At 39.3% G+C, this 26,179-nt stretch overlaps 1 protein-coding gene across 3 annotated transcripts in view; it reads left to right on the forward strand.

The window, feature by feature from the left end:
• LOC131459966 (protein diaphanous homolog 3-like) overlaps positions 1-25,741 on the forward strand; it is a 231,728-nt gene extending 205,987 nt beyond the window's left edge. For all 3 annotated transcript variants that reach the window (XM_058630164.1, XM_058630166.1, XM_058630165.1), the window contains one exon: positions 24,037-25,741. In XM_058630164.1, the coding sequence (XP_058486147.1) occupies positions 24,037-24,401 (365 nt within the window). In that variant the 3' untranslated portion in view covers positions 24,402-25,741. The remainder of the gene's footprint in view (positions 1-24,036) is intronic.
• The last annotated feature ends 438 nt before the right edge of the window (positions 25,742-26,179 follow it).

The following is a 26,179-nucleotide window of genomic DNA, read 5'->3' on the forward strand; positions in this document are numbered from 1 at the left end:
CTCATCCATCTACAGAAGCTGAGCAGGAGTTTTGTTGCAGACTAGTAGTTAATGTGTGTACACTACGCACCAAGATAATACACTGGGATTTTAACCGGCTATGTGAGCTGCTTTTTCCTCCTGTTATCTTCTCTCTCAGTTTAGAGATGTCTGATTATGTCCAGACTCGAGCAATTCCAGTAACAATGTAAGCTTGGCCTCCTCGCCAAGTGGTTTGGCAGATATGAAATCAGTGCAAAGAAAATCTGTTTTGTGCATGCCCAGAGCTACAGCCAAGCATCACTGAAGTGACTACTGTAACTGCAGACGCGGATGTACTATGGACCAGGTTTTGAGCCCACATTTTACCTATACTTTGGTCGGATTCTCTCTGTTTTTTTTCTCTCCCCCACATCTTCTCTCTGTCACTTAAACTTTTGCACATCATACTTTCTGTTTACTGCATTTGCATGTGTGGGAGACAGTGCTGATTGCAAGGATCCTGGCACCAGGGGCAAGATCCCTTGCCATTTCTTGGCTGTGATGAGTGGTGTCTGCTGGTGTCAGGAGAATGGACTGATACTGAAGAATAAAAAAAATCCTTAGAAGGAAGACTATTCTCGTAGGTTTGCATTATAGCTTCTCTGGCTAATTTTAGCAAGGAATGTAGGTAGATGTTGTTGGGGAATTTTTGCTGTCAAGGTTTTGGAGAACAGTGAAGAAGGCCCTGGAGTCTGTAATGAGTTAAGTTGAAGGAAGCTTATTTGAATACTCTTGGCCAATGAGAACAGAGGCAACATGTATACGGCCTAGCGCTATGCCTCCAATTCTGAAGGTGGCACATGTGTCCAATTACCTTTAACTATTTCATCACAATCAGGAAGAAACAAACTCTCTCTGGAATAATGTGTTCTCGCTTCCAACATTATCTGTGTTTCTTTTGCATCAGGGTCCGATTGGCTTCTTACTGGCAAGGAATGAACACAATAAATGTTCTGTATTTATTTAGCACTTTTCTAGTTTTGATGACCACTCAAAGCCGCTTGACACAGCAGTTTTCCCATTCACCCTTTCACACCCATTCACTCGCACATTTATGAGCTTCTATGAGCAGTTTAGTGATTTTCTATCACACATCTTTCATACCCATTCCCACACTCATTCTACCTCTGAGCTCTGCCACAATAGCTTTCTCTTGGAATCAACCTCAAAACTAGCTCAGTCAGTAAAATAACTTTCAACTGTTCAATAACGCTAAAGACTGACCAAGGGTTATGAATTTCCATCGCACATGTCTGAAAACCTACTAAAGTGAATTTTAAATTCAGACTAACACACAGAGATGATGGGTCCTGGACTCAAATTACTATTGCATATTGTTCAATCAGACTCGAGCTGGCCGAGGTGCTTTGTACACACTCCACAGTTCTTGCCCCTGGGCTTTGATAATTGAAGATGATACACAAAAGAAGACAACATGAGAAATACAGACCACTGCATTTTTGAGCTGGCGAGGAGACTGGATTTATGATTTGTCAGTTTATATTTTGAACTTGATGTACAGTGAAAAGACACACAAGTGGTACTCGACATGCTAACAATAACCCGCCAGTGAGTGGTGTATTCCTTTTCCAACGTCATTGGGGCAATCCTTACATAGGAAAACACCCTCACCTTTGATTTCCAACTCAGACACTTGAGCAACCTCATGTACCCTGAGGTAGGATTCCTGGAGGGCTGCCATCGTACAAACACTGCTTATTTCACCGTTAATAGCACTGTTCTTTTTTAACTGTAATAGGTAATAGGTCAACTGGGAAACACCAAATAATAACAAGCTGAAAGGGGGCATATCGTCACCTAGTGTAGTGGAGGTAGACATACAGTACTTCATTTTACACTTTTGTAAATTGGGACAAGTAATAATTTAAATGGTGAGGACAAGCTACTTACTGTGCAGTGAAACACACTGACTGACCATGTCTTAATAAAGTCATTATTTCAGGTGAACAAACATGTTATTCATGCCACAATTACATGGCTTGCGGCTTTTGTCACGGCATTGGGAAAAAAATTCTTCAGTCTGTGGTTGAGCTTGGCAAGTATTTAAATTCCACCTTTTACAACCTGCATTTAGGTTGTGTGTAGTTATTACAACCACAGGGTAAGTATGTTTGTCAGCCATTCAGGACTGGTCACATTTAGGGTGCGTTCACACTAGCCCTTCTAAATCGAATCCTAGTTTGTTTGCTCCGAATGCCCGAACTGATCTGAACTCTGATCAAAGAAGCGAAATCTGGTCCGCCTAAAAATGTAGGTCTCGGTTTGCTTCAAGTGAACCAAATACAGGAAGTAGACTACAACGGAGGGCATTTTGGGTAAAAAACAATCAAAACATAAGCGCAAGTAGAATGATAGCCGGGAGAAATGACTGAGTCCATGTTGCAGCATATACAGTATGTGTTGTATGTTCTCATCAACAATAGGATTTGATGCAACTCCATGTTGCTCTTACATGGAGGAAACAGAAGTCCTGCATTAACCAACAGATGAGTAAGTTTTCTTGTTCATTGTTGTCTCGTCTTCTCCTTCAGTAATTCTTGCTGGAGCGCCGCCTCAGGCAAGGAGGGGAATATGTCATTCAAAAAGTTTGGTTCGTTTCACTAAAGTGCTTTGTGAAAGCAAACTCGGACCGGCTGAATGTTGCAACCCCCAATTGAACCGAGTCCCAAATCATACCAAGTCTTGCGGACTATTAGGTGTGAAAACGACCTTACTCACACTAGACCCATTTCTTCTACAAACACCTGTCGCTTTTTACTTGCACTCTCTCCCTCCATCGGAAAGTAGAAGGGTAACCAATTCCCCTGCAGTTTTGCATAATTGCTCCTGCTAGGGTCTTTTTTTTTACATTTATTCATGTGATTTGTTGTTTTTAACCAAGGCAAAACTCTCAGACTTGGTTTGTGTTTCAGTAATAAACACGTTGTCAGCCCAGTATCCTCATATAACAGTTGCACTCCTCATTATTTGTCCCTATTAATTTGCAGGCAAAACATTCTCACTGCCCCAAGCACAAGACTTTCACCACCTCTGTCGGTGGGTGAACATCATAAAAGAGAAACAACAAACAATTAGATCACTGCTTTGAATATTAAAGACCACAATGGATTTTACAAAAAACAATACTTAAAGGAGAGAAATATAAAATGAAAAAAAAAACCAATGAAATAACAAAAGAAATGAATGCAGTTTTTAAAAGAGTTTTAATTACACATGAAAAATAATGTGTGTATAAAAATATACAAACTAAAAGGTAACAGATATGGAGGATTAAAGCGGAATTTTTTTGCTTTTTTCTCTGCAAAGCTCCCCCTACAGTTTTGGAATACTTACAACATCACCACCGTAAACACCCATCCATCCAATGTCTACCGCTTTATCCTCACTGTCATAAAAACTCACTGCTCCCCCCATTCTTCCCTTCTCCTGGCCATGTGTATTTGCATTCAATGGAACCGGCAAACACTAGCTGTGAAGCCATGTCCATGCTGGTTGTCATCCGATTAGCATTGTTCTTGCCATTTGAAAAAAGCCGGTCCAATGTTTACTCGTGTGTGGCCCCTCAATCTGTCAGACAGTCGTGTCCTTGTCCTTGCCTCCTCCGACAACCGTTTTCTTTGCTTCTTTTTCGCCTGCTCTGCCATGATGAACGTCTAAACTCAGGCAGACCTGCCAACCTCTATGCATTTTGCGTAGGTAGACACACATTTTGACATTAAACTATGGCGCTTCGACGTGTCACTACAGACTATGCGAAAAGAGAATAATGGCTTTCAGTTACTGTTTATGTGAGGAAATGTACAGTTAAGCTAGAAAGTAGTGAGGCCTGCTGCAACAGGGTGCCACGCGGGAGACTGCATCTCTGATTGTTAAGTCTCCAAAGTGTAACCTAGGATTCTTTTATAGGAACAGATCAAGAGCAGTTTCACGCAAGTGCATGTAGCACACAAATAATCCTATATAAAAAAAAATATGGAGATGATGTTGATTATGGTGTGCGTGCATGCATGCCTGCAGTTACTAAACATGACGTCTGATAAGATTCTGACAGGGAGAGAGAGGGTAGCAAACCTACACAGAAGAGAATATGTGCCCCTCAGAAGTAATGTAAAATGTCTTTTTAAGAGACATTTTTCAGTAATTTAATGTTAAAGTCCTGTTGGAGGGACATAACATGCCCTTTGTGATTTTCACTTAGCTTATGTCAAATATATTAAGAGCTAAATTTTAAGTGAATTAGAGTAATATAGACAACTGTCTGGGTTTAAATCGAATGTTAAATAATAATCCTTTTCATCAATAGATCAGTTCTCTTCATTGTCTAATTGTATGTTGAATATCTGATATACCGTAGAAGTGAATACTAAGCATGTGAGAGATACATATTAATTATGTGTGAACAGCCAAATTGATGCACTGCACCACCTCCATATGTAAGAACAATAACATTGACAATAAATCCCCGTTAAGTTGCTACTCAAAAAAGATTTTCACGGTCTTGATCTTATAGCCGGTACCTGGCTCGGGGATGTATGTGTGTGTGTAGTTCCTTGAAGCAATTTATGTTTCTCAGGAGACCTCCTGATTCTGAGGATTATGGGTCGGCAGCCCTGATCTCGCAAGGCTGGTTTTCAGCTAAAAGACAGTAGGGGGAGTGAAGACAGCCCATCACAATGACTCTGAAGCTGTTCAATTAAGGCAAAAATCCTGCATAGTACTGCTTTAAAGTAGATTTTCCGAGAAACTATAAAAAATGCAAATATGAAAGAAAACATTACATCATTTAATTTATTTTAACCGTAATAAGCAAAATATGGCAGGCTCTATCTAAGGCTACAAACATTTTTTACAGTTGGAACAAGGGCCTTTCTGCATGGACTTTGCGTGTTCTCCCTGTGTGTGTGGTTTTCTCCAGGTTCTCCGGCTTCCTCCCACAGTCCACAAAAACATGCAATATGGGGATTAGGTTAATTGGTCACTCTAAATTGACCGTAGGTGTGAGTGAGAGAGTAGATGGTTGTTTGTCTCTATGTGGCCCTGTGATGGAGTGGCGAACTGTCCAGGGTGTACTCCACCTATCGCCCTATGTCAGCTGAGATAGAAAATGGATAGATAGATGATGGTATTATATTCAGTTTCTGTCTATAACCCCTCCTAAATATATACACTGAACATTTAAGTACATTTTCTGCCCAGGCTATATGTCTGAGCAACAAGGAACCATGTTTTAAAATCTCCCGTCTTATCAATGCAACCAACACCACCAAAGATCCCCTGATTGTTCCCCGGCAGAGGAAGCTGATACGTTGTCATGGTGTTTTGTTTTGTTTTTATCACCATTTTATTCTGAAGTTATTTACTTGTTTGTTTCCCCACTCAGATTTCATCTTTGTTCCTGTGTTTGTCTTGTGTGTGTTTCCTGATTGGTGTCGTGATAATTACAAGTCGGATTGTGCTGCAGGCGCTCCCGTATACTCTGATGTCTCACACTGAGCCATTGTTCCTTTCATTGGGTGATTAAAGAAAACAAACACACATGTAGATTTCGTTTTGCACATCTGACTGTGCTAAATGGAAGCCACTACTGTGCACATCTTTTGTTCCAACAGTGATTCGATAAATGTTCACATCAAAGTATAATTTAAAGAAGTAATTTAACATAATTTTATTTATTTTATTAAAGAAAAAGCCTTTTCATTGAATCCACTTATTATAGCATGTAAAGGTATGGTGTGCAATGAATCCTAAGTTTGAGATTTTAATCTTTTTTAAATAATAATTAATGTTACTTTTTTCTATATTCATCAGTTTCAGTCACACATAGCTACGTCATAGTTGATTGATGGAGTGATATTTAAAAATTGAAGGAAAACAGTAGTAGTAGTAGAGTTAACATCTCCTAAAATGGCTTATGTTAGTGCTGCTTGTAACATTACCTGGAAAGTTGTCTTGCATGTTGTGACAGACTAAATACAATGATTTACATTTGAATTAAAACCACTTATTTCAAACGTGGGATGTTAAGTTCATGTTCGAACTGTAATTAGGTGCTCAAAATGCAGGCTGCATCTCCTAAGCACTATTTAAGTAAGTACTCATTAGAATCCAGCAGGGCGCGCTCTCCATTCTCTGCATATAGTACCCCCAGCTATGTTGTGAACCACATATATAATAATCTTACCTAATACTCTCTATAAGATAGCGCATACATTTGTGTGTATTCCAGGGACATTTGTGCACTCAATGTGTGTTCTCATCCCGCGGGTAATATTGTCAATAGAAAGAGCGATGCTCTTGATACCAGTAAGGCTGGCAGACTTGTGTTTCTGGAAAATAAAATCAGAAATTAAATTATGTGGTTTGCCTTGACTACGTAACGTAATTATATTTTAACTGATAAAGCTGTTGGAGCCTCCTCCTGTTGTCAGGGATTTTCCCATTCAGGAAGTGGTTATTTCATTCCACTCTACTGAGTGCTGTATGTTATGAATACTTTAACACTAGCAGCACTCTTAATAAAGTAATGAAAACTGTTTTGTGGTGTATCAGGGGAACAGTGACAGCAGTACATGCACAGGGGAGTTTTTTTTTATTTATTCGATTGTATAAGGGGCCATGATTAATTTGTTGGAAATTGATTTTTGGAAACAAGTGACAGTCCTATCTTATATTCCTCATCAAAAGATGATAAGCATTAGCTAAACATTCACAGAGCTCATATGGCGAGAAACACCCAGACTAAAATACATTATTAGCTGCTTAAAAAGAAAAGTATGCCTGTCATAAGCTTTTCTGATGCACAAATGTCTGCATCGATTGAACTTTGCCTCGGTTTTATGCAGTTTGAATCGATGCAGCTGTGTCTTAGACTTTAAGCCTGGTACATTGATTCCAGTTGGTGAATTGTGTCACTCTGTGTGCGTGTGAGTGTTGTTTACTTTGATTGTGGTCAAGGTTTTCACCTGTGAGAGGGCTGTAAATGTGGATTTTGAGCATGACCATGTACAAAGGAGAAAATGACTCCTGCGCCACACCTGCTCTGAATTTATTTCTGTCCATCAAAGCTAACATGACCACTGAATGAGCAAAACCTTTATGTAAGTGTACTTTGTCATTGTTACCACTGATGCAGTTATATATGGATATGCATGCCTTTTATTTCAAGCTGCTATTTGTCATAGTCTAAGCTTTAATCGTGTTGGAGCCTATTTGGTCGTACGTATGTTCCTCTGCCAGCACAATACGAACCCATTCTACTGTTCACACACTGCTGATAACTCTGGATTGTCGAAACATACAGTGGTACGTCTGAGGAGAGCATGGATTGCTATGGCCCCCATGGGAGCTCTCAAAAGGAATGAGATGGATGACACACTTACAGTAAAGCACTGCACTCTCCCTCAGGCAAGATCTGTTAAAGATGCCTTTGTGCTAAAGCATCAATACATGCACACAGTTATTACACACATGTATGCTATACCAGTGCTGGGCTTACACTGGGAATTTAAAAGAATCATTTATTTCCTACACCCAACAGACATACACACACTGAGGTCACCGTTACAGGTCCCAGTCAGCTTGGAAGTTATCCCCTTGGTAGGCGTTCACTAATAACCGGCTACACAATGCAGTTTCGTAATTTGAATGTGTTTCCTCATCTGTAGAGGGCACACTCTTGTGTTTAGCCCTCTATTGATTAGAATCAATATAGTCCAATCTCATCAACACCACTGTCCTTGGCCAACTGATGTCCCTCTTGCAGAGGAATCAGGGAATGGCATCAACTTACAGCTTTCTTTGAGCAGATCCATACCTTTTCCAGGTGATTGGGTTAATGTTTTCCCCTGGGCCATGACGTTTATAACCTCTGTTTTTGCCACATCATTTGTCCGCCGCATTGATTAGATGTTCAGTGAATTGGAACAAGGCTGGCCAGACGTCACATCTAAGAGCATAAGAGATGAAATGGATGCATGTGGCTGCTCACACTGTGTCGATTAGCTGCATGGAGCTTGTGTAAATGCTTTCTTATGTGTTCCTCACAGAGTCGCGGAGATCACTGATGCGTGTATTTATAATTGCTAGGCCAGTATGAGAGTTATCTGAACAGAGGCTGAGCTAAACTCAGCCTTGGTGCCCTGTCATTTAATTTGTTTCCTCTCTGACTGCATGCCTTGCTCTTTTACACTCTTACTGTGTCTGTGTTTCTCTGTGTTAGTCTGAGTGGTTCGAGCTGACCTTCACTGGGACACAGCTATGATTCTAATTGCACTGATGTGTCAGGGAGCTCCAGTGGTTGCAGGAGTGCATAGCAACATTACCCCAAAGCCCTCTTTTTGTACCATGTGAATTCAGCGTTCTTCTCACTGATGACTCATAGAGTGAAGCAGCTGAGATGAAATACAAGAAAGACACACCAAACACTTTGCCAATTTTGTATTTTCTCTTGGGCAGCATGACACTTAAGTGGTACCTAGTGTGTGTGTGTGCGTGTGAGTGACCTCTCAAAGCTCAGCCAATGAACTGCAGAAAAGCATGAAGTGTCCGTGACGTGACCCATCATTTTCTAATGGCTTTCTTTAGAAGTCTCAATTTGGACTCACCACTTGCCACTGTCGTCTCTTATTAGTGAAGCCAGAAAATCCAAATGTGCCTCTGCTTAATGGACTCACACATACTGTATAAAAGCTACTTCAACTGAAAGGCTGCACATTTAGAAAAAAAGTTTGTAAACTTAAAAAAAAAACAAAAAACAACTTCAACTTAAAATCCAAATGACTCAGAATCATTCAAACTAAAGTTACCAAGTCGGACCATCCCAATTTTTTTTATTATTTGTAAGGGTTATTTGACTGTTTATTGACTTTTTCCTCAATAAACATTCCTCCTGACAGCTGTGTCGGCAGTGTATGAATGGATATGAGAGATGTGTGATAGAAAATGTCCTTCACATAGATGCACTGTATGAAAATGTGAGTGAATGGGTGAATGGCAAAACTGTAGTGTAAAGCAGCTTGTCAAGACAGAAAAAGTGCTATATAAATACAGTCCATTACCATTTAATTATCATCTTTTATCACAGATAGTATCGATATTTGTTGACATGCTCCAAGTGACAGAAATATGATAGAAGGAGGAATTATGGGAAGTGAAGTAAAATCTGTCGCTCAAGTGTAAGCTGTGTGCTTCGCATCACTCATCCATGTCACCAGTTCAGTTAAAGTGCTTATTTTTACCACTGACAAGCTAAGCTAACATAGCATTGGTACTACTTTTCTGAGCTTGTAAGTTGTAAGTCTAGTTGAATCAGCTAAAGTTTTTTATCATACTGGCATTTTATCCACACGGAAACAGCGTTTTATGCTGTTAATGTTAATTTTTATGGAAAACAAATCAGTCAAATCCAATCATGATATGCAAATATTCCAGGACAGGTGCTACCAGTCATGTTTATGATCAAGCACTGCACCAACCAAACAAAGCTCTTGAAGTCATAATCATATTTGTGGTGTGGGGAGATGAGTGAATCATAGCAGAAGCTAGAAGTGACCCACATATCCAGTGTGAACCAGGCACAACATCTGTGTTTAAGTTTGAGGCAGCTGCAGAAGCGGTTTCCTGCTCCTCATGCCAAATCCAGATGGAAACGACAATCTTTATCTTTGCCTTTTCAAAAAGTTCCCTTTAAAGACGGTGTCCTATTATTACCTAGTATTTAGGAAATGTCTCCGTCCACATGGAACCACCTGAAATAACTCAAAACACTGTAGTACATATGCCAGGACTGCAAGTTGCGCTGTAACATAACACCAACAACAGAAGAAGACGTTTTACACATTACAGATATAATGGAAATGGAGACAGAATGAACCAAGCCAGGGGAAAGAAAGGGAAATCATGTCTGTCTGTGCATTTTGGTGGACACACACACAGTGCACATAAACAGTCACAGACTAAACAAGCTGTGTATGATCAGTGCAGCAGACTGTGTGTGGAACAATCATTGATCTGTTTTCTTTATTCAAGTTAAAATTGGTTCGGTTTTCTCCTCTCTTTATTTTTCACGATTCAGCATTTTTTTTCACCCGTGTCTGTGAAATCGATACATGTTCTAGTGATATCTAGCATCTTCTCAGGCTGACTTTGGTTAATTTTCCTTGACCGTAGTTTTTTAATTGTCAAATAATCTCCAAACACAAGACAATAACATCATTGTTTTCCTGAAGCTGCTTATCCACTGTCTAGATGAGGCGTTTTTAGGTATTATTTAAAAAAATTGAAAGATTTTTCATTCATTTTCCAAGGATTTTTATTCCCTCTGTAAATATTAGATTATTTGTCTCTAATTTGACCCAGACTGATTTGAAATTAAAAGGTTTAAAATGTTATGGTTGTATAAACAGCCTCTTACCACTAATAACCCTATGCAAAAGGCAGAAATCTACAAAACTTAGCTTAAGGATATTTAATGTTTAATGCCACCTTTGCTCTGCATTTCAACACATTCTGTTTGTCAGAATTCAAGTATGCTGTGATTTGATTTGATTTCCCCCCCCCCCCCCCCCGCTGATGAGTGCAGACTCTCTGGCCCACAGGATTTTGAATATGTGTGTTAAGTTTATTCATCAAACATAATATCTGAAATCAAGTGGAAGGATGACATTTGCCTGTTGTAAATTTCATTTTGTGAATAGAAATCCTTATTTTTGCTCCAGTGTCTCATTGAAGCTCTCCAAAGCTGGTAATCTACTGCCGTGTTTCCACCGGCTCAATTCGCCCCGGCACGGTTAAGTTGCATTTCCACTAGCATAGTACCTGGTACCAGGTACTTTTTTTTTAGTACCTGCGCTGGCGAGGTTCCAAGCGAGCTGAGTACTACACAAGAATCAAGCCAAACAATGCCAAACTGTAGATCAGTTAAAAAGACTTAACAATCCTAAAAACATGGGTTAACAATTACCAGGGAAATGTCTAAAATATCAATATTTAACAGAGGAGTCTGGTGTATTTAGTGACAGCACTAGATACAGTAAGTCAATGATAGAGTAGATAAATGGACAGATAGAACGATTCACTCATTGGCAAATATATGCTGTGAATATCTTCAAATTTTGCCTATAACAGATATGCAGAGAAATTGATGTTTAATGCTTTATTGGGTCACTTTTATTTTATAGTACGGTGAAGCCTCCAGGGCTGCTGATGGTGATGTGAGGGTAAAGCTCATTATCTCTCTCACACACACACACACACACACTCTCTGCTCTGTCCGTTTCTTACACTTTTGATGGGTCCATGTTGACTTTTTTTTAAATTAGAGGGTCTGGAGCACTTTGATGTGACTGAGTCTGAGCTGTCAGAGGCAGGGTGCATTGCAGTCTTTCTACACTAATTGTGCTGCTCTTTGTCAATTCTAATGTTCTTTTTTTAACTTCACTTTTTGAAGTGAGAACTAAGGAACCAGTTCCTTTTTGCATTCAGAAGGAAAATTAACCCTTATCCCTGGTAGTTGGTGTGAAGAAGAAATGAGGTTGAGTTATGGCCACAGGAGGAGAGTCATACTGAGTTTTAGACAGTAAGAGTGAAAAGGGAAGTGGATGAGATAAAGGAGGCAGGAAGGAGAATGTGGTTGTTTGAGAAAGAGAAAGAAAACCTCATGTTGATAGAGACGGGCTGGTTACCAGATGGGTTTTGTCAGAGAGAGGGGGAACATGGGGGGGGGGGATTGTTAAGAGATGGAGGCTGATGTGGCTGTCTGTAATGCAATATGGCAGATGCGATTTTATTTTTAGGACACAGGGCCCCAGAACGATAGGTTTTATAGGGTTTTGAGTGGGTTGATCTTTTTAAATATTCAACTTCAATGAAATATGGAGCATGACTCCGGGCTGTTTGGAATTCATAAGTCTGTTTGGCAGGAGTGGCCCTGCATATTGAGAGCTGTCAGAGTCGGCCTGAGTGTTAAACACAACCTCTCAGCTGGTGGTAGAAACAATAGCCAGAAAGAAACACCACAGAGTGAGTACAGGAGATAAATATAGGTCTGTCTGAAATTCAGCTTTTTAATTATCCTCTAATATAAAGAGATTGCATTTGCTTTAGATTGTTTTATTTGTGTGTGTGGTAATGCATGCCAAATGCTGCTGCAAAATATTCCAACAATTTATGACAATGGGTATTGCCAGTGTCTACTAGGGATGGACATGAGTATTTGATTAATTATTTGCTGATTTATATAAAGGAGCACCATTTTATAAAATGCTGCATCTATTATCACTGGTGGAAGTGGTACCAAGCATTTATTTAATCTAATTTGTGTGTGTTTGCAGCAGTGATGAAATTGGCAAGATTTATTGAATGCATCTCATTAGCTGCTCCCGTTCAACACATTGTGAACCCTGCATTACTTTGACTAGCTCTCATGCACTGAAGGTTTTTTTTTTTTTTTTTTTTTGACAAATAGCATTAGCATATTTCTAGCATTTTGCTAGAATTTTGCCTCATATTGCCAGAATACTAAGGCTGGGCTTTAGTATTAATTAAAATACTATATGTGAGTTGTTTATATACAGTTAGGTATTTATATATTTGGACAAAGACACACCTCTGTATGCCACTACTATAAATTTGAAATTATTTTGGAGCCCATGAAAATAGATAGTAATGTATAACAATGCTTATAATTCCTCAACAGTTAATGCAATTCTTTTGTTCAATCCCTGAAATTAAAGCCATGGGTCCACACTTAATCACATCTGATTTGTTTCATTTCAAATTCATTGTGGTGGTGTTCAGAAGTCTTTGTCCTAATCTTCAGTATATGTGCCGAGCTGTACAAATTCAGATGCCTGTGATTGAAGTGCCGTGTAGAAGATATTTGACTGCAGCCTTTCATGTTTACCTGGTGCTGTAAGTTCCTGTAAGAAACTGCCAGGTGATTCATTGTTTCAGTTGTTAATTATTAACTTTATGATTGGAAATAAGATAAAAAAAAAACAACAGACACATATTCATGCCTAGTTTCATGTCTGTGATGGCACTTTCCTAATAAACTTTTGTTTATATCTTACCAGTAAATTAAGCTTACTGACTTTAGAGCCAATAACTAGTGTTACTTTAGTGCATCACATGTAATATTTAAGTTACATCAGATATGGGTATTAATTCTAATGAATCAGTAAGAAATCATGTGGTGACTAGGGCTGGGTGCCAAACTTGGAACAATATCTGCGTTAGGGATGGGCATGAATATTGAATTACATTCAACACTTTTCCATTATTTTTTTTTTCTTTTTAATCAACAATGACCTTCGCTTGGGAGGATAATGCAAGTTCACTTTCATGTTCAGCACCAGTTTAATTGCTCTACTCTTACTCATTCTCTATTCTCTATTCTCTCTTTTCCAACTTGACATTGTTTTCCAGCAACTCAGGACAACTGTGCTCAAGTGGGCGTTCCACTGCATGCAAGCGGTGAAGGCAGACTCGGACTGGCAGTTGTTGTTCTCATTTCTGCCATGTGGAATACAGAAAACCAACATGGTGCAAAACCCCATCAATAGATTTAGTTGTTTTAGCAATTATTTCTCAGTCGTTTTATTGGAACAACTATGGGAAACACAAAGTCAGTTTTAAAATAACACATTTTTCAGAAAACAGAACAGCTTCCACAGGTTAAAGTGTCAAGTATTTAGTGTGACCTTCTCTTACACTTGACCCTGACTCTGGAGTGTAACCGTAATTAATGTTATTTGTAAATCCTGTGTTTGCTCTACTATTTCATGTCAAGGGATATCTGCTCTGAAAAAGGTCTACTACTCCAGGTTTATTCAACACATGCTTGGGCATTACATGTATATTAGGGATTTATTTCCAGATATTTACATCCAGATATGTTAAACAACTTAGGAGATAGCGTAGACACCATATTTTTAGTAGAGCAAAAGCATAGGAATAGATAGACTTGAATTACATTGAAATGAATAATACCTAATATTTAGCGTCAAATCTGCTCTGTGTGATGTTGGTTCTCGCGATGTTTTTTATCAAATGACTTGGGTTGAAGGAGCTACTTTTCTCCTCCTCTTCTTCCACGCACAGGTTACAGTCTGCTCTACTTTTGTCATCACTGCTTATCTTAAAGTATTTCCAAACTGCTGACATTGCGACACATCCGCTTATTGCCGCGCCAGTATCAGAGCCGTTTTATGAATACAAATACGACACTCAACACGCATCAACACTGGCATTGGTATCGACACCTCAACAACATGTTGTATGAGTTGACAATTTGATATTATATATAAAACCTACTTTCAGTGACATCATTCCAATCAAAATATCAATGACCACAGAATATGACGGTTGTGAAATCAATATCCAAATCTGATCATTATTTTCCACAATTCGCCTAAATCTATCATTTGTTTGTACATATTCAGTTACTGAAAAAAGGTACTTTTACCTACTATTACCAGTTGATTATGGCGTCATCAAAGCATTCTATTTATGTTAATGTTCTTATCCTTTTTTCCTTTATTGGCTGTGCTTTTTTTCTGCAAAATGTATTTGCTGTCGAGCACAATCTGTTTCGATGTGGGGAAATAATTCATCAGATGCTTGTGGACTGAAAATGTCTCATGCATACAGTACATATGGATTACATCTGTTCTCTCTGATCCCACAGAGTCACTACAACACACAGGAGTCTGTCAGTTCTTTTAGTTGTCATATTAACTTCTCTGTGGTCCAGCGGTTCATTAATCCACGTGACTGACTGATTGGAAGTAAACAGAAAAAGTGTGTGCCTTTGTCCGTCCATCTGTCTGTGCATACATTTGCAAGTCGGTTTCAACTTAGCGTCTGGAGGCGTCTGAGGGATCAATATTTTCCACTGCCTGTGTGACAGGTGTACACCACTTGAGAGCGCAGTGATAGAAAGCCTTAGTTAGTGTGGAGCCACTGAGGGGAAAATACATATGCATTAGTCTAAGACTGCTGGGGATATTTACCAGAAGTAACCACACAAAAAACAACAGGTAGCAGAGCCTGAAACCAAGACATGTTTAATTCATGGTGGAGGCAGCAGAGTATGTTGGTTGTACACGTGTATCAGTGAACGAGCCGCTGCTTATTAAAAATGGACTGTATGGATGTCTGTGTTTGTGTTTTGCTTCGATTCAGTGATGTGTGTCTGTCAGGTTGTCATGCGGTGTTTGTGTCTGCTGTATGCTTTTGTGTGTGTGTGAGTGAGGGAGGGAGAGAGAGAGAGACGGCAGGCAGTGATGCTGTCCCTGTATGAGGAAACTTTCTCAGTCCATTACCCTGCATGTAGCTATAATGAGAATAAAGCAGGAGTAAGAGCACGGTTTGCTACAACCATCTGCCTGCTGTATTTCCTCTGTGTTATACAGGCACACTGGTCTGTGTATATTGTGAACAATTAGCCCCCCCCCCCCCACTATGTTACATTTGCATATTCATGTTTTTGTTGACTGTGTTCTGAAGTTAATCTTATGTGTGTCAGTGCATTTTAAAAACCTGCAGTCAAGTAAAAGTGAAAAAGCTCGAAATGGGTAATTTACAAAACAAGTATTCTGCGATTGGAGATTGTACACACATCAACCCGCTTTCCTTTGGAGGTGTAAGGCAGAGCGCAAATGGCTGACTCACACATTCGCAGCGCTTCTCATTCACTTTAAATGGAGACACATTCCGGCAAAAGTGCTAGCCAATCACATCACATTTATGTGTTTAGCTCAATTGTTCTCCCTGTTGCTGTGGGGTTTTTTTTTTTATCAGCAGTCAACACTGGCAGACATCAAATCACATTCACTTCAGCAACATTAACAACACTTGCTACTTAGTTGCCCATGTCAGACACTGCTATTTTAACCTCCATTAGTCACACGAGTCTGGAAAGGGCGTATTCACCTCCACCTTTCAAGAGGCGTGTCCAGATGACATATGCAGAGCGACGGGAAACGTGTCAACAAACTTGTTGTAGTTTTCTAGGAGTGATGACTCACTAGTAATGGCGTCTAACAACTTCTGCTTTGGGGGAGCTCCGAGTAGCAAGTCGCTTAAAACAGTCGAATCGGAAAAAATGTTTTTGACAGTTTTTTAGGAGATTCTGAAGTTCGCCAAAACAGTGTCTGTTTTTCTTGTACTTACCTTAAAGTTTGCAGGCTTTAACTCATACCACTTATAATTTATATTTTAAAAAACGTATCCTATTATTTTATCCTGTTGTAATGTGAATAAAAGCTCAGAAGGTCATTATTCCTGGAAGAGGCTACGTCTAAGTCCACAACCAATATTAATTGACCTCTAATGCATTTTCTGTTAAAGCACAGTCTGGTGGTGTAATCATGTCTGATCTGTCTGATATATACTGACACAAGGTGGTAGATACTTTTTTTCAATTTGTTATGGTTATGATATGTTTTGGACTAGTTAAATCATCAACCCATCATTATAACATAAATGAACTATACATGCTAAAATAATTGGCAAACAAAGTGCGATATCAGTCAGACCTTGAACTATAGCAATTTTCTCACCAAAATAATGATGTTTTTGTGTGATGCTTTGGAAAATGTCACATCTGTTGCACGTTACGCTGGAGTGGTGAATGGTGTGTACCCAAAAAAATAAGCTTTGTTTATTTAAATTTGATTCTCAATAGCGTCTTCCTGTGCAGTGGGAGTCTGTAGTGTGCGTATATGCAGGGAAGCAGTACTTGTGGCAGGGAAGCTGGCTCACTTTTGAGGCATTGTTCGACTCACCAAGGCGTGTTAACGCAATGTCACGCTTGGCTGCAGCTCACAGTGGCTGGGGTTCACACCGAGGGGCAGAAGACTTGAGGGACATCCAGCTCAGCTCTTTCTATGTCGTTCTTTTTTGGTTTAAAGCAACAAACCGCCACAACACGCCTGCTCATCTTCTCATGTTAACTTGATGTTAATACGACTCAATCACATCTGCTTATGAATTGTGGATGAAATATGCCGACATGTCTCGATAAAAGTGTCCACTCTGTGCACTTTTGTGCAAAGATCACTGCCATGTCCAATTATTTACAAGAGAGTTTACTATGGTTTTCCTTGTGGGTGAGTCAAAGAGGGAGTCTTATAAATGTCAAGGAACTGCCCTCATTTTTCTTTTGAAATAGTGGAGTTATTGTCCAGGCTTCACTTACCGTGTCAGTGGATGAACTCTTAGGATGTTTTTGTCACCTTTATATTTGCCTTATTTTCAACCCATAGTTTTTACACTTGAAGTAACATCCTCCCTTTTTAGCCAAAATTGTGTCTCCAATTGTATGACCTGCACACCTCTTTTTATTAATGACTTGTTTTTGTATCGTCCTTCAGAATATGGTTGTTGTTTACTTCTTTCTTTTTAAGATAATGAAAAAAATGCTTGCTCCTGATAGCTGCCAATTACTACAATAAATATTTTTTATTAAATTACTTGATTATTTAAATAATAGTAATTAATCTCAGAAAATGTTTGTACCCATTTCTGTAACCAGATGTTAACAAAAAAACTAATGGCATTTGGAGCCAGGTAGCTTTGAGACTGTTTACAAATTAAATAGTTTTTTTCACTAATTCTGATTAACAAAGGGTTTATTTGGGGTTTGTTAATATTTGTTAAATAAAAGAGGAGAAAAAAAATCATAGTTCAAAAAAAAGGAACGACTGTAATTCCCTGTAACAGTGCTTGTTTGCATTTCACACAGTGATTGTTTAGTGCACTTTAAACAGTAATACTTTTTATTTTATCTTTTTATCTCTTCTCATTGCTCTCTAGTACACAGTACACTGGCGCTCAGATCAGTTTAACTTAATGTTAACTAGATCAATCTACTGTAGTAGAGTACGAGGGCCATACTGAAGAAAAACAATAGTTGTAAAATTACAATATTAAGTCATAATATTATGAGAATAAGGTCAGAATATTACAAAAAATAAAGTTGAAATATTGTGAGAATAAAGTTGTAATTATACTTTCAAAGATGATGATTATCATCTTGTTGCAGGTTTCAGATGATGAACATGGAGCATCTTGTGAAGTTATGCTTTAGATAAGTTCTTCACAAATAAGGAAATACTTTATCTTTTCAATAGCAACCCTATGGTTATAAGCCCAATTTATTTTCCGCTTGGCCATGGGCTTTGTTCTCAAATGTATTTTTTTCTTCAATATGGCCAAAATACGTCTTTTTACCCTGTCCTCTCTCTCACCCTCTTGCCTTCATCATCACATATGTGCAACTTCATGCAGCAAAAATCTTGCAGTGATCCACCACTGCTTCACTGTAAACGCTGCTTTCTGTGCTCCGTTTTAGTCTAAACCAAATCTTAATCACTGCCTTAAAGTCCTGACATCATCTCAAGATGTTTATTGTTCCTATCTTGTTATCTTCTCCCTCAATATGCAGGTCTCCTCCTTCCTTTCATTGCTTGATCTTGCCTCTGTTTTCAGTTCAGTCTTCAGACAGGGATGGTAGACGTGCTGCTTTACACACACACACACACACACATACACAGACAGATAACTATGATGAGCAAGCAAGGGACAAACCTTCAATGACTGGTGTGTTGCCAAGTAATGATATTTAATTACAGCCAGCTTAATGCACCCAGGCAAACTAACAAGCTGTCTGCTAGCTTTTATCTTTTTAAAAGACTCACTCTGGGACACTGACACACCACTAACATTTATGACACCATACATTTTCCAACTCCCACGAGGCTTTGCCTCTTCTTGTTTATGTATGCACAAATGCACAAATGCATAAATGCATGTGTGTGTGTGTTAGATTTTCACGACAGGATCGTTGTGGCTAAGAGGACATACAGTTGCAATATGATAATATTTTGAAATTAGCATAGCATTGGGAGGTAACGGTGTCTTACAATGACATAATATCATGGTAGCCAAGTCCATGGGATGATACTTAATGCAATATTGTGGCAGTAATATTTACAATTCATATACCTGGATAATTTGACACACAGATCCACTGAATCCATGAAAAGACACACTGAACTGTCTTATTAATCAATTTAATGAAGTCCCTGTTACTGTTATTTCCTGGAGTTCTTGTAGCTGGCCAATGTCTGATATTTATCTTTCTGTCTTGTAAACGTACTTCTCAACTTGAGATGATTTGACTGAAACTCTTACGGCTGAAACTCCTCGTCTCGGAAGTTGTGTTTTTTTTTTTTTACAAATTATCACCATTGGTAGAGAGACTTCACTATATATTTGCAATCATTCATTTATTAGGCCTTAAATGTATGTGTCTAATTGTTAGGGCTGCAATGATCAATTATTAATTTATTGCTAAATTATTTTATTTTTTTGACAAATCTATGAAATTAAATGAAACCTTTTTTAACAGAAAATCCGTAATTGTCATGATTACCTTGTAACACAACCAAATAAATGTGTTTCCAGTATAGTCTAATAAGGATAATTGATGGTTTCATCCATATTTTTAATAAATCAATGGTTTAAAATTTAACATTTTGCACAAAAAAGCATTTTATTCCCTACAGATAGTTTAGTCACTGTTGTTCCACTTGATACAAAGCACAGGGCAAATAGTCGTCGTTAGACTGAACATGCAGTGAAGTGCCAACCCCCAGCTACTGTAGCTGTGTTGTGGTTGTAGAAAGTGCGTTTTTGATCATTCTAACTTCCAACTTGTTGTGTCAGTCACTGCATGGAGAGAATAAGTCACTTCACTGTCAGTATTTTTGCAAGTCGGCATGACGACTCTTCTTCTTAAAGTGATCAAATAGAGCAAACTTCACAAGAGTCAAGAGGAAGTGGGGGGGGGGGGGGGGGGGGGAGTGAGAGATGAGAGGAAAGACTCGTCTGCATCTGTATTTGAAGTGGCAAATGGAAAAGTGCCAAATGATCTGACGAGAGGAAAATGTGAATTCCTTTCTGCAGCTATTTGCAGCAGGAGAAAAAAAAAAGTACATGATCTGTTTTCTGTATTAGACAAGGCTTTAAAAAAAAAACTAAAGCCATCCGCGGAGAAATTTATTAAACATGACATGGTCCCATTTGGAAAATTCTAATTCTCACACTATTCAGAGCAGTTATATGTGAGATTTTACTACGTGTTTTCTGCTTCAATAGAACCTGAGTCAGTAGCTGGTGGGCTGCGTGATTTTCAGTTTAGAGACAAATTTCACAGCAAAGCTTGGAGCAAGAGGAGACACACAACTCAGTCTGCCAGCTCTTTTATTGTTGTTTTTCAAGTGCTTTTCTTTTCTTTTCTGCTTTTGCCTTCCAGCAAAGTAAAGGACAGCGGCTTACCAAGAACTGTGATAGACTGCTAGTTTAGCAAAATCGCATTGTGCTCATGTTTTACAGACTTTGGGGGGGGAAACACCGGTCTCTGGGCTTTCTCATGTGCCAACTGTTTTGCCGCAATCTCTTTAACGGCTCTTCATGTAGATGAGTCCATTGTCACCACAACAGTGGCAGGGCGGTGCACGTGGAACAGTCAGGAAAGCGACAGCAAAGCACTGCCGTAGTCTAGACTTCAGTGTGTGTGTGTGTGTGGAGGCTCTGTGCTCCAGGCTGCCTGCCTACTAACATCTCCCAACTTCAAGAGAGCAGAGGAGAGGAGGAGACAGGAAGGAAAAGCTCATCTACATTGAAGCAGTGGATATAAACGGAGCAAATGATTTCACATGAGGAAATGTGAGCAGCTTCCCTGCTGCTGTTTGCAAATGGAATGAATAAATGTCCTTTTTATTCAAGAATTCCTTATAAATATTTGTCACACAAATGCAACACTCTTTCAAAGCAAGGGTAAGCTTTTATATAAAAAGCACTTAACATTCAGGTGCTGCACAGAGGCATTTTAAAACAAAGGAAACTGAAACACAAAGGAACTGAAAGAAAAACAATACACAATTCATAAATGAGAGAGATTTTTGAAAGGGGAATTAAAGTCTTAATGTGAGGTGAAGGGGGGTTAAAAGAAAGAAATGGCCATGTAATTAATTAAAACATAGCTTTAAATAATAAAAACATTGGTTCTTTAAAACATTAACAAAATATTTATCAAATTATACAAAATATGTTTTAAAAAAAAGGTACTTTTTTTAGAATAGTTAATGACGGTGTGACACAGTGGTCAGGGGTAGAGCGAATTGTCTTTGAACTGGAAGGTTGTGAGTTTGATTACCAGCAGCCATGTGAATGGGTATAGATGTGTTGTATGAATGCGTGAGTGAATGGATGAATGGCAAAACTGTAGTGTAAAGCAGCTTCGGTTCATCATCAACACTCCAAAAGTGCCATATAAATACGGAACATTTACCATTTAATTATCTTTCCTCACAGAGAGTATCGATATTAGCGCCGAGCGATATTTGCCTGTCCCTGCACCGCACTGACCCTAGAATTCGACAACGCCCTCGGAGCGGCTCATCAGCTGAAAGGTCCGTCGGGCAGGGGAGTGTCAGCCAGGTCAAGGCTCGGACAACGAGCCTCGCACTGATTAGACAAGAGAGTGATGAGAGGGTGAATTAGTGACAGACTCATGGACTAAAATAGTGAATGCAGTAGCTGGTGTTTGACCATTTATATCATTTCAATACATAAATGACATCACTAGATACACATGTACACTCTGTATTTATAGTTTAGTTGCACTATAAAAAGTCAAAGCTGAATTGCTAAGTACTGTTTTCTCACACATCTGCATCAGTGTCAGATCGCCCGATAGGAGCAAATGCACACTTCCACCGTGACGGCATGTATTCAGCCAAGGACAACAGTGCCGCCTTCAAATCCCTGATCTTAATCCAGAGAGGCCATTTTGATTGAAATTCCACTTGACTCGTTCTCTGGTGAAAACCAGTGTCAGTTGTTTGGTTGAAAAGGACCCACCGTTGAGTCGGAGACGTGTCTTACATCTCTAAGACGTGTTGTACAACTCCGATTAAGGCGCGCATTGGGAATCTAGCGAGGCTTCAAAGGAAGGGGCAGCTCGGTGTCACGGGCGGGCAGAGAGAGAAGAAACTGAACCTGCCAACACTTTGATCATGCTCACCACTAAAGGGCAGAGCCATGTTAGGAAGGGAAAAAAAAAAAGGAATGTGTTTTTGGATAAGAGATCTTTTTGAAGAGTGTTTTCTTTTAATCTTTTTGAAGTGTGAATTGATACAGTGATTTTAATTTCTTTCTGCGGTGTGTTCTTTTTTTGTGAGTAAAATCTGTTTAATTCACAACAAACTGTGTTCAAATGATATTCATTAAAATGACTATCACCGACCTTTATTATCAGTCGCACGTGTTTGTCAAAACTGGCACCAGCTTGTCGTCTCATCGAAGTGGCGTCAGTTTAAAACGTCTGCAGACGTGTAAACATGATATTGAAAATGCAAATTGATGACACAACGCGATTGATGATTCCTCCCAGCATTAAGCTCCGAATCTGCAAATGTGTGTTATTTGCAGATGTGTGCTCATGTGGAGCCGTCGCCCCCATGGAGCTGAGAGAAGCGGGTGGGGGAGGGGGGTGGTGGGGGTGACAGGTTTGTAAGGGGAGGAGTGAGGAACAGGACGTGTTAAGGGAGTGTGAAGCAGGCGGATCGACAGTGGGGAATAATTGTCATCTTTAACAATTGAGACTGCAACAACAGGAAGCGAGAGCTGAAAGGGTGAGATAATTAAAGGAGACTTGGATTTTCAGCAGTTTCAAAGAAACGCACTCCTCATTTCAACCTTTAAAAATTTCCCCACCGCCTCTAATTTCAGCGCGTGTGATTTCTTTGCTTTAATTGTGAAGTGGCTTCTGTCCTGTCTGCTCTCTTCCCACCCTTTATCCCTATTTATTTGTCAGAGGTTGTGTTCAGGGACGTTCCTTGTCATTCGTCAGCGTGGCCCATAAAACACACTGTCATGACTGACTGGCCACGCTCCAAACTCATTACCGATTGGCTGACGGAGCGGGTCGCTCGGTTCTGCTCCGCTGTGTTTGACTCCTGTTTGCCAGACATTTTCAGGCCCAGGAAACTTTAAATGCGGCGGCGTCTCTCTCCTCGCGCCACTCCTCCCTGCCTCACACTCAAGGTCACATGAATATGGATTCACCCTCTCCTTCCAGCGCGCACATACTGATGATGGAGTCTAAGATCTACTCAGAGGGATTATAATTCAGAACGCGGGTCTGATCGGGGCGGCGGCCGTCGCTCTGTTCTGCTGTCGGTCTGGACGTGCGTTTTTAGTCGGGGAAAGGCGGGGAGTCTGAAGAGAGCGGAGGGAGGGAGGCATGAGAACGATGAAGAGGACTTCTGTACGAACACAGAGCTGAGATGAGGGAAGGAGGATGGATGATGATGATGGCGGAGTTGGGGTGGGTGGGGGAGGGTGTCATTTAAGAAGAGAACTGGGGGGAGAAAAGGACTGCGAGATTGGAAAAGGGCGACATATTTGATCAGCCATATCCATTTCATCATATTGAGCAGGCCGTACGCCACAGTCAGCTGCAGAAAATATGTCCTTGTCACGCAGTGTGTATTTGTTTGTGCGTGTACATAGTAGGGTGGCAGGTTTTTCCTTGAATGCAGAGGTGTGAATCTTTTTAGACTCATGATTTGATTAAAAAAATCGATTCAAATTGGATTCATTACATTGAGCTGCTAATTTGAGGGTCTAAGGAGTTGTTCTGTCATGAAATCTGAATAAAAAAGCTGTAAAATAGAGTTTAAAGAGCAATGTAAATAAAATAAGTATTATTATTGTATTATGTTTGCCACCAAATGACTGATCCATCTATTTATCCCCTCGCTTTTTACCTTTCCTCCTACTTTCTGCATTGCTTGTAATTTAATCTGTAATCTGATTGACTTCATTTGTTAAGAGTGAGCAGCACATCAACCTCTCACACTCCTCTTATCATTCCTACAGTTGTGCTCATTTCTTTGTCTCCTTTTTTTCCCCCTCTCACAGAGAACAACAAGGCGCCTTTGCAAAGGTCTCGCGCTCAGCAGAATACAAATTCGGCCGCGGTGGAAGCTCCACCTGCAAAGGAGGTCCGTAACGAGTCTGCGGGCCATCCTTCTGCAGCCAGAGCTAAGCCTGCGGCGAGTACAGAGCCCGGCCGCAGGTACAAGAACACCCCGGGTCACAGCTACGGGGTGGAAAGAGAGAGGGTGGTGGAGAGAGAGACGGTTAAAGTGACTGGGAAACAGAGGGATGTTGAGGCACAGCGTCCAGCCTTTCAGTCGTCCTCCACTGGTGCTCCAGTCAACAGCTGCAGCACCAATGGAGACACAGACGTAGAGGCTCTTCTGGCCAAACTCAGGGCCTTATGAGGTTCCTTTGACATTTTACAGCGTATAGTTTGTATACACACACACATATATATATATATATATATATATAAAAACATGTTTTCAATGTAACTGAATGTATTTTAGCAATAAATGAGAAAAGGTGTAGTTATAAGGGGTGCCAAACCTTTCCAACAGATATTACGTGACACACTTTTTCTTTGAAGATTTTCGCCCACACACACAGACGTGACATTATTTATTATTACTCACTCTACTCCTCCGTCATCTCACTCGGGTGGAGCTAACGACTTCCACGCACCACTTTTCAGATGCTTTATTTTCGTGATTATCCACACAGGAGGACAGATTAGTGTCCTCTGTTTTCACAGCAAAACAACAAAGCGAACCCGTCTCATTTTTCTAATGGTCCAAGAGGACATTCAAAGTGGATCTGACGCCTAATGGTGCTCTGAGTGCCCCCTGCTGTAATTACCTCAGACAGTCTGATGTACTTCTGAGCTGTTCATTTTCAACTCCAACAGGAATTTAACGTTTGACTTTGAGCTGTCCTTGAAAGTTCTATTTATGATTATGAGGACACGATTTTTAACAGGCATCAATAAGAGGACAATCAATTATCTAGGGAAACAAGAAAGGATTTTTTAATGCTTTTGAGGACCAGGTTTACATATGTGGTGTTTACCATTAAGAGCGTTAACAACTGATATTTTATAAAGGGATATACTGATATACGCAGACAGCTGTTCAATTCTCAAACCTTTTATATATGTTTCTGCAACTAAGACATGTGATGTTGCTCAGCACTTTCTTTGTAATCCAAAAATATATAGTCTTAATTAAAATGATGTCTTTATTTTTTCCTGTAGTTACTCATATGATTATTTTTGATCCCCATTTCTGATTCTACCTTTTAGTTTGTAGTTATAGATTTGTTATTTTCCTGAAGTTTGTCATGTATAATGAACAAAAAGACTATATGTGGTCTGCATTTATTACTTTTGGTAATTCAATTGTTTTTCTACCTTTAATTCTTTGAGTCTTTTATATTCAACGCATCGATCTAATTGTCTTTTTTATCTGCATTCATCTATAAAACTGAATAAATATGCAAAAAGAGATGAGTTGCTTGTGTCGGACTGTTTTATCACTGTGTCACTGCTGGTGATAACACGTCTACACAGTAAGAACAAAGTCTGCAAATATCATTGTCCAAAATGTGACACAAAGGAAACAGTGTATTCAGTCACAGTCAAAACAGACGTGATGCTGTGTTTTCTTCTTCTTCTACATTCTTTTTGACTCGATAATTGTTCTTTATCCACATTTACAATAATAAAAAAATAAAAAAAATGAAACAAAATTTCTTGTTGTCTGTTTGTTTTTTAACCCTTAAAATAATTGGCTCATATGAATGACCATTAATATTTCTCTGGCTGGTTTATTTATGTTTTATTTGATAGGAACTCCAGCTGATGCATAGAGATTATAGCTATTGCTAGTTAGGCCTTTAAAAAAGGTGTGTTGTAGTTTGATGTAGTGGACTAGTTCTGTAATACTGGCTCACATTTTATTTATTTATTTTTAATTTTTTTCCTTTATGCTACGCTTATTGATTTGTTAATTAAAAAAAATCAAAGCATTATAATTATTGATAATAATAATAATGATATTATTATAATTAGTGTTCACATATACAGTGGCATTTTTATACAAAACACAGAACAAACATGCCGGATTGTGACGGTAGTAAATAAAATACTGTATGAGACAAAAGACAACAGTAAAAAACAGCAGCG

The sequence above is a fragment of the Solea solea genome, chromosome 5, assembly GCF_958295425.1.
Source record: "Solea solea chromosome 5, fSolSol10.1, whole genome shotgun sequence".
Taxonomy (NCBI): Eukaryota; Metazoa; Chordata; class Actinopteri; order Pleuronectiformes; family Soleidae; genus Solea; species Solea solea.